Source organism: Capsicum annuum, chromosome 6 (genome assembly GCF_002878395.1).
Source record: "Capsicum annuum cultivar UCD-10X-F1 chromosome 6, UCD10Xv1.1, whole genome shotgun sequence".
In the NCBI taxonomy this organism is placed as follows: Eukaryota; Viridiplantae; Streptophyta; class Magnoliopsida; order Solanales; family Solanaceae; genus Capsicum; species Capsicum annuum.
In genome coordinates this window covers 208155576-208172973 of record NC_061116.1, presented here as the reverse complement: position 1 = coordinate 208172973, position 17398 = coordinate 208155576, and the positions used below count along the sequence as shown (strand labels likewise).

The following is a 17398-nucleotide window of genomic DNA, read 5'->3' as shown; positions in this document are numbered from 1 at the left end:
TAGCCATTTAAGTATTTTATTATGACCCCAAATAAAATAAATTCTGACAGTTCAGAGCTTAATTCATTGGTATTTTTATAATTACTTTGTAAGGATAGAGATTTATGTAAATACAACAAGTTAAGGTGTTCAAATTTTTTATTTTAAAAGTTTTACGAGAGATGTAGAATGGTAAAAGTTTTTTTTTTTTTGGAGCTTTCCATATTCAAAAGGTCGACTTAAAATTGAATTCTTAAAAATTATAACAATTTGCTATCAAAAAGTTTTACAACAACAACATATCGGATGTAAATTCATAAATGGGGTCTGAGGAGAGTAGAGGATATATATATGCAGCCTTATCGCTCTATACATTGCGAAGTTATAGTGATTGACGTTTTCGATAGAAGCTCAACTTTAGTAAAACATATCACATATAAAAATTATGGAAAAAAACTAGTAGCGACAATAAATAATAGGAAAAATTACATAGATACACATGCTAACTATGTCTTATTACATTACATCCCATGTTGAAAAAGAAATTACAAAAATCTCAAATTAATTTCTTAAATCCCTACCTTTTTTATTTTCTCTCTCGTCCTTCTTATACATTCCAAACAATCATATTTTGCTCCAAATTATGCTCCATATTTTTCTCCTAAAATCTTGCTACCTTTTCTCTCTATTTATTTAGTATGTCATCTATGATTATGAGTAGCAGTTGTAATTTTAATTTTACCTTCCCTTCTTCCTCACCATTTCACTTCTCCTTAACCACGGATTCCACTTTCTCTACTTGGAATCCATAAACCCAATTTTTATTTTTTTTTTCTTTTTCAAAAAAAATAAAATTAAACCCGAATTAATCATATAAACACTCTCAATAACAAAACAAAATCAAATTGAAAAACCCCTTTGATTATTATTTTGAGTAATTCTTTTTTTTAATTTGAATTTTTTGTTGAAGGAATTTATTATGTATAGATCTTGAACAGTGATGGCTTGAAATGTATTCAGATTTCGTACGACCCTTAAAAGATTGGGTCAATTATGAACTTGTTGGTGGTAGGCGCTGTGAGTGCTTATTACACTGTCTTTTTGACCAACTATGGGGGACGAAACTAAAGGCCAAAGCCAAAGAAAATATTTACTGGAGTTTTCCTTTCACTTATTAAGTTTCCCTTTCACTTATTTGTTAATGATTAAAACAACATATTACTAATTAATCTGACATTATATTTTGAACACATAATATATTTCCTGTTATGCACCTTTACTTATAAGTGAATCTTACATTGAACTAAAGACAAATACGTTTTAAACGTATGTATTACGTAACAGTATACATATGGTAAAACATTTATTACTTGTAAAAAAATTACAGAAATTGTTAATATCATGTACATTTATAATGTATGATGCTATATCATACATTGATACGAATGTATAATCAAATATTATACATTCGCAAGTCTACTGGAATGACACAGTTTCATTATACATTGCTTTGAACATATAACAACTTATTATACATTCAAACGTTTACCGGAAAGACACATATTTATTATACATTGATTTGACTGTATAAAAACATATTATATATTCGTAAATTTACTGGAATGATACTGTATATAATTTTTTTTGTAAGTTAAATTTCGTTATTGTATTTCTAATAACCTCATACATGTTAGAAGCGTATAATGCTATATCATACATTTATTACACATTAACTATTAATGTACAACATTTTAATACACCGTGCGTTTCAACAATTACTTACTCCTATAGAAGGTAAGTTACATAGTTAATGTGCATTTATAATCATGTTCTAACTTCAAGTTACATGGTTACGAACTATGATACAGGGGAAAAAGCATAAAATTTTTATACTAATATAAATCATTGATTAAAGAAACTAACATTTATAATTAATAAAAAATATATATATATTACTTGCTCCAGCATTCAAAAAAAAAAAAACTAATAAAAAATGTTTATACAACCAAAACCATTCAGTGGGCATGTCTACGAGCAATCTTATTAAGGCGAATGCATGCGTCGGAAGGTCTATTCCTTAACTAATAATAAAAATAATAGACCAGAATGGATGTTTTCAAATTCTTCGTCAGAGGAGAATTGATCACCCACCTTTATGCGATGAATGAACAGTTTTTCCAATGGTGCAGCTTTACCTGGCATTCTATTATATAATTAATATAGAATTATATAATATAGGGTCATCGGTCGATAGGTCTGTCTACTCCCAAGCTCGATTTCGCTAGTTGGTACTAGAATTGCTAATGGGATGGTTAAAGACTGAAATTCGAGATCGGTTCCTCTTTTGGGAAGTTCACTCTCAACCAAGCGCGTTAAAGGAAGACCTATGATGTGTTAAGAAGTTCTCTAGTCAGCAATCACACATGGGAGTCTTTCCAAAGATTCTCTCGGAAAGGGGTTCTGGTAAAGCTTTTCTTGTACCTGCCGCACATAGAAAACCATATTATATTCTTCATGATTTCTTTGGAAAGAAGCGCAAGTCCTGCGATTGTGACCGACTCGTCCGCATTTATCGAAATTACTATTGCATCACTTTTGTATGACGTATCATTAATTTCTGACTCCCAAATTTCAGAATGTCGCAACAATATGGGGATATTCATATTGATTTTACTAGTATTGAAGAACGTATGTAGAAGAAGATTTTAGTAGTTTTGAAGAACGGGTGTAGAAGAAAGTGGTTGTTTTTTGGCTTTTCAGATTGTGAATCACGGAGAAAAAAAATTATGTATAATCACGGGAAAAAAAAATTTTTAAAATTCAAATATTAGTTACATGTTCTATCAATAAACGATTTAATGTTGGCTAATTACTGCCTTTAATTAAGGAACTATAAAATAATTAAAGATTCTCTTACCTTAAATATAGGATTGGCTGTTATATCATACATTCGACCAATGTATAATATGTGACTGAATGTATGAGTATGTTTGCAAAAAAAAAGGGAGAGAAAAAACAACAAAGGATTTTGTGTAATTATTTTCATTGTCTAGGGAATTTATGTTGTTTATAATATGATAACTTAAGCAAAGAAAACAACTGATAATTCTAAAATCAAAGAGAAAGATAGCAAGAAAGTCATAGTAACAATACAAAGAAGGGAAACTAGAGGGCACTCGCCTAGCTACTAATCTTCTGCCATAATTCTCGACCTCCTGACTAGGAACATGTCCTTCGTAAGTTGAACGTGTGTCAATATAAATCTTATCATAGACTTAATCATGAGATATCCAAGCAGACTAGGACTTCTGCATTGCATTGCCCATTTAAAAACATGTACTGTAATTGAAAATTAAGAGCTAATAACATTATGAGTATGCATGTTAGTCTTGCAAATGGAGGCTCCATTCATTTTTCAACAGTCTTACAAAACCAAAATAATTACAATTTCCCGAACCTGAATCAATGAATAGAGAGGAATGGATTTACTCCAGGTGACATTTGAATCAGGAAGTATTTTCCTTACAAGAAATAAATCTCTAATGGAGATCAACTACAGTAATATTTCGAAAACAATGCAATGAAGTTTATGAATGCCAAAACAAATGGTACGAGGTAGCAATAAACCGATGCCTGAAGAAAAGCTGCAGATGATTGATCGTTGATCTCCGAGGAGTCGACAGCAAGTGGCAAGCCATCACTGTTAAGCGTGCACGACTGAGGATCAGAACCGTCTTCGCTCATCATTAGAGCCCTTAAAACAGCAGAAACTGTATGAATATAACCAGATGTGTTTTTGTTGAGAAGCCAAGTTAAGCCCATCATTTGGCAACCCCTGCTGCGTAGTTTGCTGCTTCTATCATTTGTTACGTGTGTATTTTCCAATCTGCTGTCGTCGAGCTGCACATTAACTTCAACTTATTAGAGAATACACAAAAAGATTCACTTGATGGTGCAGAACTTGGTTACTCAGACAGGACATGATAGGTCGTAATTGACAAAATACAATCTTCAATATGCTTCTTGAAGAAACCATTTTAACTACTAACAAATTGATAAACTTATTGCTTGTAATATAGAAAATGACATTATTTGAGCTATTGCTGACCTCCAAGGTTAAATACAATACAACAATATCAATGGTAGATATTAGAGGAAACAACTAATGACAACACAGGGCAATAACATGCTCCATTTCAATTCGTTTGTCTTACCTTGACTCAGGATAGAGTTAAAGGAAAGGGAAAAAGGTCCGAAATATACCTAAACTATGGCGAAATTTGCTGTAGCACGCCTCAACTATGCGGGGGTCCTATGACCCCCCTAGATTATTTTTTACCGTATTTCTATGGTATATATATTTTTTTTCAGCCACAAAAGAGAAGTTGCAAGACAAAAGTTCTGCTTACATTTATACCACAAGTCCAAAGGGACTAACCTTAAAACAGCTAAATCACCCCGAGGTTGCTATGTGAACAATCACTTCACATAACATTTCTCTATGCCTACTATATCAGATCAGTTCTTTAATTTATGCTAGTTTGACTACCTAAGACAAAATGCTGGCGATATCTACTAATCCTAAGCCGTCAGATATACTAATCGCCCATCTTCTATGTCTCGTGTAGACACTTATACTGGAATAGCAGCGTAAAACCTGAAAAATGAATAACATTTAAATGATATATACACATCAGCTGGTGCCCTAGAGATGATGTTCATTATCTAAGAATATTTACTGATGAAATGTCCTGAACATGTATATGCTGAGATGAAGAAAAGAGTTATGATTTTCTTATTCTTCTTTCTGAAGGTGGAGGTCATCGTAGTTGCTTTCAAATAGCATGATAGGCATTATAGAAAATCTATAGTTTATATCTAGGCTCCATAAAAATGACACCATAAAATGATACGAGCAAACAAATAGGATCTCCTCCAAGTCCTGTCTACCACGTTCTTATCACACCTGGATTATTGTCAAGGACAACAGGAAACTACAAAGACAAGTTAGGACCCCCTATTTGAATAACCAGGAAAAGCAGATGCTTAATGCTTTTGTAATGAACCAACTAATGCAGCGCAGTCATTTGAATTGTAGTTTAGAATGGGATCGCCTTTATCAAAGCAATGCGGTAAGCTCATGAATGAACAAATGGAAGTGGCAAACTTAAAAAATCACAGAATTAGCACACAAATGTGTTACAACAGATTGATGTGCCAGCATAAAATAGTCAAATTATGAAGAATCTTCTAAACATTAGGACTTGTGTAACTCATTCAAAAAAAAAAAGTGCACTAAAGGTCCCACTGTACGTAGTATGGGGAAGGGCTGGACCACGAGGGTCTATTGTACGCAGCCTTAACTTCCACTTCTGCCGGAGGGGGTCTCCTTGGCTTGAATCTATTACCTCCTGGTCACATGGCAACCAGTTACTCCAAGGCTCCCCTTCGTATAACTGATTCAACTAATTCTTGATTGAGCTATAATTGATTAACTAAGTGGTTATTACTATTAACCCAAAAATCACCACTCTCCTAGTATCCCATTGCAGTAACTTCTCTACTTCCTTCCATTCTTACTCTTACCAAAATCAATAACTGCATCAAGAATGTGACAACTAAGGGACTAACCAGATACAGACTGTTCAAGCACTTGGAACAACCAGCAATACCAGCATATCCATTACTGCTATAACACTCTCTCTCCAATCTCTTCACACTCTCATCACCAACCAATTCTCCACGCGAATTCACCACGAATTTTTCCGGGCAGCTAAGTGGATGCAGCCTAATGCCACAGTAACAATAAACCACATCACAAGTCTCATTTGGCTTCACCAACTCAATTCCCCTGTGTTCCAAAGCCTTTCCAAAAGAGTCCACACATGTCTCTGAATCATCAGGCAGCACAGGCATTTCAACGGACGCTGAGTACTGTGGGGACTTTGCAATGGCTCTGTGTAGCGCGGTTCTTGAGTATGCTGAGTAGAGCCATGCTGCAAGAACCGGGCAACAGCGGGTCGGGTTTACTTGACCTGAATGATCATTGGACCTGCAAGATGATGTTATACCATTGTAAAGCTCTTCTGGTATGTCTAGAGGACAGGTGTTGATGTCTGAGTTTTCTGGGAAAGCAGGAATTGTTGCTGGCTGTGAAGGGGCAGGTGAGGATGTTTGAGGAGTTGGTTCGGGTTCGCGTAAAACCGGGAAGGCAGTTATTACAGTTATATTGGTGATGTAAAGAACTGTAAACAGGAAGAAGGAAAAACAGTTAAGGGACATAGCTTTGAAGAGAATGAGGGAAGTTGGAAGTTTGATAATATGTATGGGAGGGGAAAAAAATGGAAGTTTAGTGAGAGACCATTGATTATAATGGTGGCCTTATTCTTTCCTTTGGTTTGTGGTGGTGGTGAAGGGTAGTGACAACAGTAACTCTTAGATTTTTTTCTTTTTGGTATATAGTATTCGAAATTCACTATTTGATTCATTTCATATTCACGTAACATAAATTTAGTAACAAGGGTAAAACGTTCCTCATTAAAAGAAGTCCATTCACATACAAAGACGAGATGGATGCCATGGATAGACGTGAAAATATCACAATATACCCTTCTGGTCCGATCCCTCCTCGCATTTCACGCATAATGGAAGCTTTAGTGTGCCTGATTGCCTTTTATATACAAACGAATATATAGCTTTACTTACCTAAATCCTGTATTTGTCTTATCGAACCCGTTACATATGAATAAATTGTTAGTTTAAAATCCAACAACTTTAAGAAACTAGAGTCTCAAATTCATAAATTTCAAATTCCGAATTTGTCACCGGGATAGTAGTCCAAGAGTGATATTGAAGGAAGGTACTCAATGGGAAGCTAATGGCCTAGTAAAGTGGGGGGATGGCAGGTTGGACAAAGTTTGTTTGTTTGTTACTCTCCTAAGGCTTACTGGCTTAGTATGTGTATGATTAAAATATGCTTTAAAGCAACTATGGAACTGTGTCAACTACTTATAACTATGTCTCATCATTTACAAATTCATTGGGAGGTTATCTCATGTTGGACAACATGCAAATGATAGCAGCTGCTTAATTTAGTTGCTTTATGTAGTATGAATTATTGAAACATGAGAGGGAATTGATTTTTACTATTTGAAACATGTACTAGTGAGATGGTGCATATCTTTGGCATGTACAAGTTTACCATCACAAAAAATGAATGAAGAAAATAAAGAAGGAACAAAGAAATATTAAGATGTTTTGTTGTTGGAGAAGTGGTCCTAAGAAAAAGTTGTCTTTGATCTTCCCTATTTACATAAATAAAATTATAGGAGTACTGATTTCTTAGAAAAGCTATTTATTAGTGAAAGATGCTTGATTATGACTTGCTATTGAAATGGTAGTTAAATGCACTTATGTTTATTCATCAATGTGCTCTCAACATCCTCCATTGTCGATAGCACTAACAAATCCCTTTTGACTTTTAATCTGATGTATTTGAAGAGGAGATTCATTTCTTTAGACTGACTAATCTAGTTTCATGAATTCCACTCTCGAAATCACACTGAAAAGTCCCACCTCCTTTGAGGTGTAAAATATTTTATTCTAGATTCACGCTAAAAAGTCCCACTTTTGAGGGATAAAATGCTCTATACCAAAAGACGACTCCATTCTCAAAACTTGAACCCGAAACAATGTCATATATTTCATAGTAGTTACCATTTACCGCATTAAATAAGTTTTGCATGAAAAATACCTTGTCGTATAACATGGAAAATGACATGACTTTGAAGAAAAGCAGATCACATGGTCCATTTGGAGAGCAATAAACTCAATAATTGGAGTTCCTCACAAGCCTTTATATCACCTATATCTACCCCACTTCATCTGAAAATCCGCATTCCTTCTTCAACTATCTTGTCTTTGTCCCAAAAAGTTAAAGAAGTAACATTTCTAGTGGAGATTTATGAGTTTGCCACTGCACAAAGTGCCTTCACAATCACTTGGCTTATGCCATGTCATTGCCTCAAGGGCTATATCTAGTAGTACAATTAAGGAAGGGGGGGGGGGGGGGGGAATCCAAAGCAGTATCGAGAAAGAAATAGTTGAAATGAAGAAGTCATGAAAAATACAATAGACAACCTAATAAATCACTCTGAACATTAGCCATAACAAGATAATAAAAGAATTGAAGTACAGAAAACAACTTGTAACCAAACTGAAAGGACAAGAAACTTCAAGAGTAATACTAAGACTAAGAGTACGCTATATAGTGCAAAAGGATAGGCGATACAACGCCTACTTCAACTAGGATTGACACGTAGCTGTTGTTTACTGCAAGGAAAGGAGTAGAATTTGGAGATGAAATGCACAACAAATTATAAAAAGAAAGGCAATCAATCCCTCAATGAATAGAACTTTGGCATTGTATCTTTCATCTCAAGTCAGTGCAAACTTCAGCTTGTCACAAGTAACTACAGCGTACAAATAATATAAAAATGTAATCCCCAGTCCGCAAATGGCTGGAGAACATTTTCTTTTCCTGCTATGTGAGATAAAAATTCACAGTACATGTAGCAAAACCATACTGTTAGCGTCTGCCTGAAATGCAGGAGTAAACTTCAAATATTGGTAGTTCAAAAGAGCTTTTGATTTACAGGACAAGGAGATACATAATAGAGCACATGATCAAAATGTCAAAACTACCGAAGGGCAGCCCGGTGCATGATGTGGGTGTAATGTAAATCTCACCCCGATGCAAGGATCAATGACCGATGACCAGATCTACAGTGCATGCTGGTGATAATTTAGACATGAAGAGCAGCAGCTTTTTGAGCTAAACCATCAGCATCCTCGTTTTGCTCTTTAATTGCCTCTTCCTGTCAGAACATTATAAATGATAATGCCAACATTTTAGATCAATATAGTGACAAAAAAAATTCAGGAAAAATTGGCACTTTGGTTTAAAGGAAGTATATTTTCAGGCGTTCTATTGAGACGTCATTATTGGAATGGGCATCACTTTTTTCCTTCGATTTTGTTTTACAAAGAAAACAATTCTTCATGGTGAATGACTGAATGTCATTATGTTCAACAAATAGTAAATAGGCAATCACCAAAATTTAAGCAAGAGAAAAAGGACAGAAGTTACCTCTGCATTTCGTCTTTTAACTACCACACACTTTGAAGCACTGATACTAGCACTTTTCAGCAAACTACGAGCACTATAGTTCGCTTTGTTTGGTCCATTTTGCACATTAGCATCAGAGTTCTCTGATCCATCAGACCGGCTTGGTGGGCTCTCTAGAGTCGAAGCAACAGATGCTGAAGTTCGTTTTTCAAAATCAATGTTTTCAGAAGAAGAGGTTTCATCTTTTGGTGCAGGAACTCGCTCTCTAAGATGAGAGTAATCCAAAAGAGACCAAGTTAATACTTCGACAAAAGATGTACACGTATAAGCAGAAACTATATTTGCTGAAGCACTTGCTAATTGCTATATGCTCAAAACTAACCTTGTTCAGGAAACACAGCTTTTAAAATAAATTGCATTAACCTCAACACCACTTTTTGTTTAGAAAATTTTTTTACTAAGTGGGTAAGCATCTTACAAGTCGCAACAACATCAAATATACCCATCTAAACACAGTAGGAATTTAAATATAACCAACTCATCGCAAAACAGGAGGTAAACTTCTTTCATCCGTGAATCGGTAAAGCAGAAAATTCACTGACAGACTACTCCAAACGTTTCAGAAAAGATACTTTTCGACTTCAGTTAAACATATTTAACTTACACTGGTAACTCTTAAAACTTGAGTAACTGAGTTACTCAATACTGGAACTAAAATAAGGACTGCATAGATTGGAGGAGTATTGAAGTGCCCATATTTTCTCTAGACAAATGACTTCAAATACTGCAGATTAGTACTGAAGAACGACTTTACCATCCAGAGCAAATGAAGAACAGTATTCAGTGCGCACCTAGGCAAAGAAGCGTGCTGCCTCTGAAGTGGAGTGCTTCGTTCACCTTTACCATAATGCTCCTCAAGATGTGCAAATTGTCGCTTGAACCGATCAACACCACTAAATTGACACAAAAGAAGGACCATCACTAAGTATTTCTCAAACAGTAGTACAAAACATTTAGGGGTCGTCTGGTATAGTGTATTGAAATGTTAATGCATGCATTAGTTTAATGTGTATTAGTAGTACCTTATTTGGTATACCTTTTTACCCTATGTATAACAAATGCAAGCATTAGTTATACACTCTATAGTTATTGAGGTGTGTATTACTAATACCTCAAAATCCATGGCATTAGTAATGCAATGGATCTAATGCATGCATTAACAAGCTTAAAGACCCTATTACCCCTCAAAAAAATTTCCGTATCCTTTTCCAACATATATATTGAGGGTATTATGTGAAAAAGAATAAAAAAATTTAGAAATTATGTAATTCATGTTATTTTTAATACACCAAACCAAACACCGCATAAGAAAAATACAAGCATAACTAACACAAGCATTACTAATACAAGCATTACTAATACACTATATTTTGCATTATTCTTATACACTCTACCAAACGACCCCTTAGTGCAATATGTACACAAAGTAGACGCAGATACATATATATACACCACACACAATCACAACATACATATTGTGAATTAGCTGGCGCAACACTTGAAAAATAAGAACGCTTTTGTATATTATCTTGAGGTTTCTTCCATTTTGGAAAGAGTTGTCACTGCCCTCCAAAAATACGTTATAGTTTTCAACAACTCAAGGAAACTAAAAGACAAGCTTTTCTTTAACTTACACAATCTTTAACAAAGAAATGAGGTAGAAAAAAGTCTTTGAAACAAAAATAAATTATGTGGAGTAAGATTTAAGTGGCTCCTAACCTTGGATACATAAACCCACTAGTCTGATCTCCGCCACGAAGATATTCCTGAAGCATCTGAGGATGATATTCTAAAATCTGTTTGCCCAAAACAAGTTTAGAGATCAATCAGTTAATTCATTCCACATAAAAGGGAGCCATCAAAATGGAGAAAACTGCACCTCCCGATAAATGAGCTCTCTAACATCTTCTTTTGCCAACTTTCTCCTCTCAAATTCAAACTCAAGCTTTGATATTGGGTGAGTGGACGGTTCACGGTCCACATTGGACAAACCACGGAAATAAGGATCAGCCAGTGCCTAAAAAATAAAATAACCAATGCATGAGATGAAGTCTTGTCATATTATCAGAGTCGACATTTTCTTTGTAGATAAAACAATATAAAAAATTACCTCCTCTGCAGAAGGTCGATCTTTCGGGTCAAATGCAAGCATGCGTTCAAGTAGGCGCAAAGCCAATGGATCCACATGCGGAAATTTTTTTGCAAATGGAATTGGTGTTTTTTTCCGCATGTTACTGAGGTATCTTCTTGCCTTTTCATTTCTAATCTGCCAGTTTGGTAGAATTTCATTTGTAAAACAGCAAAAACTACAGAGGGACGTAAAATGTGATATACAAAGAACTCTCAGTTAACTACTATTTCTTTTTTGAAAATTCTCAGTAATTACCACTTTTGCCTTAACCTTTGTCCTCTGATGTATTCTTATTAGCAAGTAACAAAAATGCCTATTCATCCAAACGATGCTAATCAGATTGAAAATCAACAAAGAAAGATTAGTATGGAATGAGAGAATTAACCTTTGCAATGGTTTCAGGAGGAGGTGTTCCTAGCAAATCAGTCATAAGGTCTAATTGATGCACTACATTCTTTCCAGGAAATAACGGTTTTCCAGTGAGCATTTCTGCGAATATGCATCCTATGCTCCAAATATCAATAGCAGGAGTATACTGCAAATAGAGAACTCTCAGTAATAGTACATGTCACGTCACAAGTAAATCAGTCTATACAGATATGTCAACAACACAAGTAAACTCTCAACAACTATTATATAATGTAGTTGCTTTACAGTGAAATGATGCCACCGAAATTTACGGTTTAGACATCATAGTACAGGAAAGAACAAAGCCACGTTTTCTTTCTGTTATCTGATAAGGTTAAAAAGTAACAAACTCTCATTTATCGAAATCACAAAAAGATAATAAAACCCACATCATTGTCGCAGAGTAAAATGCAAAAGAGCACTTCACAGATTATCCATTTAATAAGTCCAAGCTCTTTACTGAAGTAAGTCCCCAAGTTATACTGCAATCAGATTCAAGCCTGTCTTCAACAAGAATTTCTTAGAAGATCAACCTAGCCTGGCACATGCAATCTCAAAGGACCGTACCACTATACCAGCCAACTAAAAGTCTGGTGAACGAAAAAACCATTCAGACAACCTAGGAACTCGAACTTAGTAACTCAGAAAGATGAATCTTTTAAAAGTCTGCAAGAGATTACAGGGGGCCCTAGTCTGTCACTTTTGGACTGAAATAATAAGTTGAAGACATAAAATAGAGATATTTCCTTTCACACTTTCCTAACCTTATTTAGGGCTTGGAATATCTGATGGTGGCACCATATCGACATGGAGATTAACATAGAAATCCTTCTTCTTGCCAACCTTTCAGAGAAATACCACTCCATGATGTGGAGACACTGAGACCACCGTAAATACATCTGCATACTTAGAATATTACCCGTCTTAGGCAACATTTCCCAACCATAAGGGCAGGAAATTCTCCTTGAGCTAGAAATTGTGAAACCCCCTAGAAACAATGCCCTAACAATCTTTTCTGCAAGCAGGTTCTGTTCCAAGAGATTGTTACTCAGCCCCCACAATAAAATATGCATCTTTGTATTCTAAAGTTGAAACCAGGCGTATTCATTGAAGAGAGAAAACTGCACAGCATGTTCATATCACAGAGTTACTGAGCATTGAACTACATTGAGATTGATGCTCATGAAGCTCCTTTTATTTTTATTCATTACTATAAGATGAACTAGTAACCTTCCCAATTCCTCATAACCGCAAGTTGAATAGGTCATATTCATAATACTGGGATACTGTAAACAGGGAACTCTCTCCTTTCATCCATTTTAAAGAATAAATCTACCATTAAGCTCTTGAAGTCAAAACTGTCTTCCAGCAGGAGATTACTTTTTCCAACAACAAGCTCCTCATCAATCCCATTGCCTTCAACTTGTAATGAACCAATGATTCTATATAACACTTGGTAATATGATAAACAGCTTGAATTCTCAACTAGATCATTCTCCCAGCCAAATGAAGTACAGAATAGAGAGAACAAGTGTCATTTTCAATCTCACAATATGTGTTCTTTTTACATCTTCATCAAATTGATCTTTTTGTGTGTAGTAACCTAGACATGCTTCCTCAAGCATTTGAAGTCAAGTGATCCATCCCTGATCATGAACTTAGTAATCAAACAAGACTATTTTGCAAGTAAATTCTGAAGCCATCGTTGAAGGCTGATAAGTCAATAATCATCCAGCAGACACTTAAAGGGAAAACATCATATGACTTCATTTTGTATTAGCCACAACTACGTAAATAAAATATTGTCCAATCTATAGTTGTTCCAGTCATCTCCCAAGAAGAAACAAAGTGAGATACAGCAAAATTATTCTCAGACAAAACAAAAAGACGGGAGAAAAAAAGAGTAGAAAATATTGTCTACCGCAAACTTGACCACAATGCATTATACTATGCATCACAAACTGTACTAAATATAAGGTTAATGCAGTAATTGCATGTTTGACAGATAGAACTAACAATTGAAACTGTGGATTTCAGTGATAAAGCTAAGTTACCTTGGAGAAAAAAGAGCCACATAGCTCAGGAGCACGATACCATCGGGTTGCAACATAGTCCTTAAATACATCAAACCACAAGTATATCAGAAATCACTTACAAATTTGAGTACTAAAATAACGAGAAAAGAGAAGCCCTCTAGAGCTCAAACATACAGTCCAGAAAATAGCTGATGGCGTGTCATTAAATGACACACGAGCAAGGCCAAAGTCACAAATCTTCAATTTACAGTCAGCGTTAGCAAGGATATTCTTCGGCTTTAAATCTCGATGAAAAACGTTTGCTGTTAAGAGGGGAAAAGGGCACGTCAATTATCCCGAGGAAAAGTTAGCTTCTCCATTGTATAGAGATGTCAAACAGAAGGTTATAACTTGTATAAAAACAAACCAGTATGAACATATTTTAATCCACGCATAAGCTGGTATAGGAAAAACTGATAATGCTCAGGTGTAAGATCATCATTGGCCTTAATAACCTGGTGAAGGTCAGACTCCATCAGTTCAAAGACAACGTAAATATCTTGAAACTCACGCCGAGAAGGGGGTAACATGATGTGCTTTATTTCTACGATATCGGGATGCCGTAGTAGCCGAAGAAGCTTGATTTCTCTTAAAATTCTAGTGGCATCAGAGACATGCTCAAACACGTCATTAATCTTCTTGATAGCAACTCTTTCTCCAGTTTTGGTATCAACAGCAGAAGCCACAACTCCATAGCTACCCTTGCCGATAACTTCCTGAATTTGGTATCTGCTTGCCTCTCCATATTCTGTGAAGAACTCTGCCTCCTGTGAGTTCTGAATGACAATATTCAAGTCAAAACAAATGCGACTGAAATTGAACCCCCTTAACCAGTAAGCTAAGCATTTAAGACGTAAAATGCGATTGATAACTAGTAGCTCGAAAATCTGCATCTTCCCCTCTCCTTTCCCATTTAAGTCTACATAGAGATTAAAGATTACAAGGCACTAATATGCCACTGAACAGTAATCTGCATAATCATCTAATGCTACTTTATTTTACGTGCTAGCAAATGAACATACAATAATATACAAAAAATAAAAAGACGGCAAAACTGATGCTTGGAACATGATCGTCATATGAGCAAAACAAATACGGTAGACCACGATAAAATCTAACAGAGACAAGATTCTATAGAACACTGGTCATTTGTAGCAAGAACTTCATTTTTCCTCAGATTAATCAATTAGGAGATAGCAAATATTACAATCTAACACACACAGACACATCTTTTGTTTACCTCCTAGACAAAAGCTTATATAGCAACAATGAGCAGGGGTTTCAGAGCAACCAGAATACAAGATAGGTATAGGAAAGAAAGAAAGTTCAGATTTTTGTTTTCTCAAGTAACCATAAATTACCCTGGTTTGCAAAATCTATTTCATTAGATCCAAATTAGTAAAGTTTGCACCTTCAGACTTTACTTTCCCTAATCCTTTCTTAGCAACATTTTCTATAAATATCAATCAAATTCTGAAGTTGGAAACAAATTTCATTTATACATACACAACAAACTCACATCAACAAGATTAGTAGTCAAACTCCATGCAACATCAAAAAAAAAAAAAGCAAAAAAGAGAATATGAAAAGTCAATAAACAGCCCAAAAAAAAGGAAAAACAAAACCAGACCTTTTTATGAGGATCCATGTGATGATTAGAAGCAGATGAAAAAGGGAAATCAACCCTTTTTAGGAACTTTAATAAACTTAAGACCAGATATATCAAAGTCTTCAATAATGTTAAGTTCTTGACTATCTTCTTCTTCTTCTTCTTCAATGTTAATGGGTTTTTGAATATTATTCAAGATTGGGTCTGCATTACTATGATGAACAATAGTAGTAGTAGTAGAACGACGTTGAAACAAACGACGAACTCCATCAACAAATGTACTACCACCCCCCATATACTACTACTATTACTATTACTACCCCCTTGTCTTTTTTTTTTTTTTTTTTTTTGAGTTGTCCTAAAGTGTCGTGTTGGTTCTTGAATTCCCACCACGAGATCTCAACATTCCACGGTTTCTGTCTTTGCTACCACGAGGGTACAGCGGTTTCCTCCGAGTTTATTGGTGGTTGTGGGAAAGACAAGGAGAGTTGTTAAATAGTGTGGCTGGCTTGTGTGTTCGGTATATTTAGCTACCTTATAGGACTTTCGAGTTATGAGCCGAGTCAGAATTTTTACTAGAGTTTACGATAACTGACAAATTAATAGCATGGATTTAACATATAATATATATATATATAATAATAATTTAATAAATATGTCCCTCAACTTTATAAAAAGATTTAAATATATCCTTCGTTATAAGTTTAGTCCAAATATATTCTTACTATTAAAGTTTAGGAGCAAATATACCCTTAAACTTTGTAAAAGTGTCTAAATATACCCTCCATTACAGGTTTGATCCAAATATGTCCTTGTTGTTAAAGTTTAAGAGCAAATATACCCCTTGCCTTTACGAAAATGTCCAAATATACCCTCCGTTATAATCCATAATAATAATAATAATAAAGTTCAACTTTTACACAAATAAATTAGTTCAGACATATGAATTGTACGTAAAACCCGTACATGTTTCAATTGAAGTTGATGTGCATAGCAAAAATTCGTAACATATATGATATTAGTGGCGGAATTAAAATTTTACTAAGGGGATTTAAAATATAAAGAAGTAAATACATGAACTTAATTATCGAAGGAGCAACGTCTATTATATATACGCAACAAATAATTTCAATCATATATAAATTGTTCCGCCTCTACTTGATAATATGAACATAACTTTTCTAAATTTGAATTGAAAGAGTTTAATAAAACACTTTGACACGTGTTTAAGTTCTCAATTGAAATAAATCGCAATTCACGTGTTTGAACTGAATTTATATATGTAAACGTTAAACTTTATTATTATTATATATACATAAAAATAATTTCAATCGTATATAAATCATTCCACCTCTGCTTGAGAACATAAATTTTTCTAAAATTTAAATCGAAAGAGTTTAATAAAATACTTTAACACGTGTTTATGTTCTCAATTGAAACAAATCGTAATTCATGTGTCTGAACTAATTTATTTGTGTAAAAGTTGAATTTTATTATTATTATTATTATTATTATTATTATTATGGATCGTAACGGAGGGTATATTTAGACATTTTCGTAAAGTTAAGGGGTATATTTGCTCCTAAACTTTAACAATGAGGGTATATTTGGACCAAACTTGTAACGGAGGGTATATTTGGACCCTTTGCAAAATTTAGGGGTATATTTGCTCCTAAACTTTAACAGCGAAGGTATATTTGAACCAAACTTATAACAGAGGATATATTTGAACTTTTTCGCAAAGTTGAGGGGCATATTTAACCCTTTTCCCATAATTTTTTATAGAAAAAGTTCAAATGAAACCCTATAAAGGTAGCTACGCCCCTGTACTTTTCAAGATTCTACCTACATTATAATAACCCCACACACCCTAACCATTTGTGTCCCTAGGCAATTTTGGAAGTTTAGAATTTTGTTTGATCATGAATATGAATTGGATTTAATTTTTATTTTTTTGTGAAAAAAAATGAATTATATTTAAAAATTCTATGGTAAAATACTATTTTAAG

The 17398-nt window shown here is 34.5% G+C and overlaps 2 protein-coding genes across 2 annotated transcripts; both read right to left on the bottom strand.

Moving 5' to 3' along the window:
• Positions 1 to 3362: 3362 nt before the first annotated feature.
• Positions 3363 to 6553, bottom strand: LOC107855414 (uncharacterized GPI-anchored protein At4g28100). The gene is made up of 2 exons (XM_016700423.2): positions 5611 to 6553; positions 3363 to 3879 (listed from the first exon to the last, which is right to left on the bottom strand). The coding sequence occupies exons 1-2, from the start codon at positions 6259 to 6261 to the stop codon at positions 3529 to 3531; spliced, it is 1002 nt and encodes a 333-aa protein (XP_016555909.1). The 5' UTR covers positions 6262 to 6553; the 3' UTR covers positions 3363 to 3528.
• A 1827-nt stretch (positions 6554 to 8380) lies between these two features.
• On the bottom strand, positions 8381 to 15961 carry LOC107855413 (mitogen-activated protein kinase 9). The gene is given in 12 exon segments (XM_016700421.2): positions 8381 to 8855; positions 9128 to 9371; positions 9958 to 10059; positions 10886 to 10962; positions 11046 to 11183; positions 11277 to 11432; positions 11683 to 11832; positions 13760 to 13819; positions 13916 to 14043; positions 14148 to 14556; positions 15411 to 15470; positions 15472 to 15961. Coding segments are annotated over 12 exon segments (1809 nt in total). The 5' UTR covers positions 15685 to 15961; the 3' UTR covers positions 8381 to 8783.
• Between the last annotated feature and the right edge of the window lie 1437 nt (positions 15962 to 17398).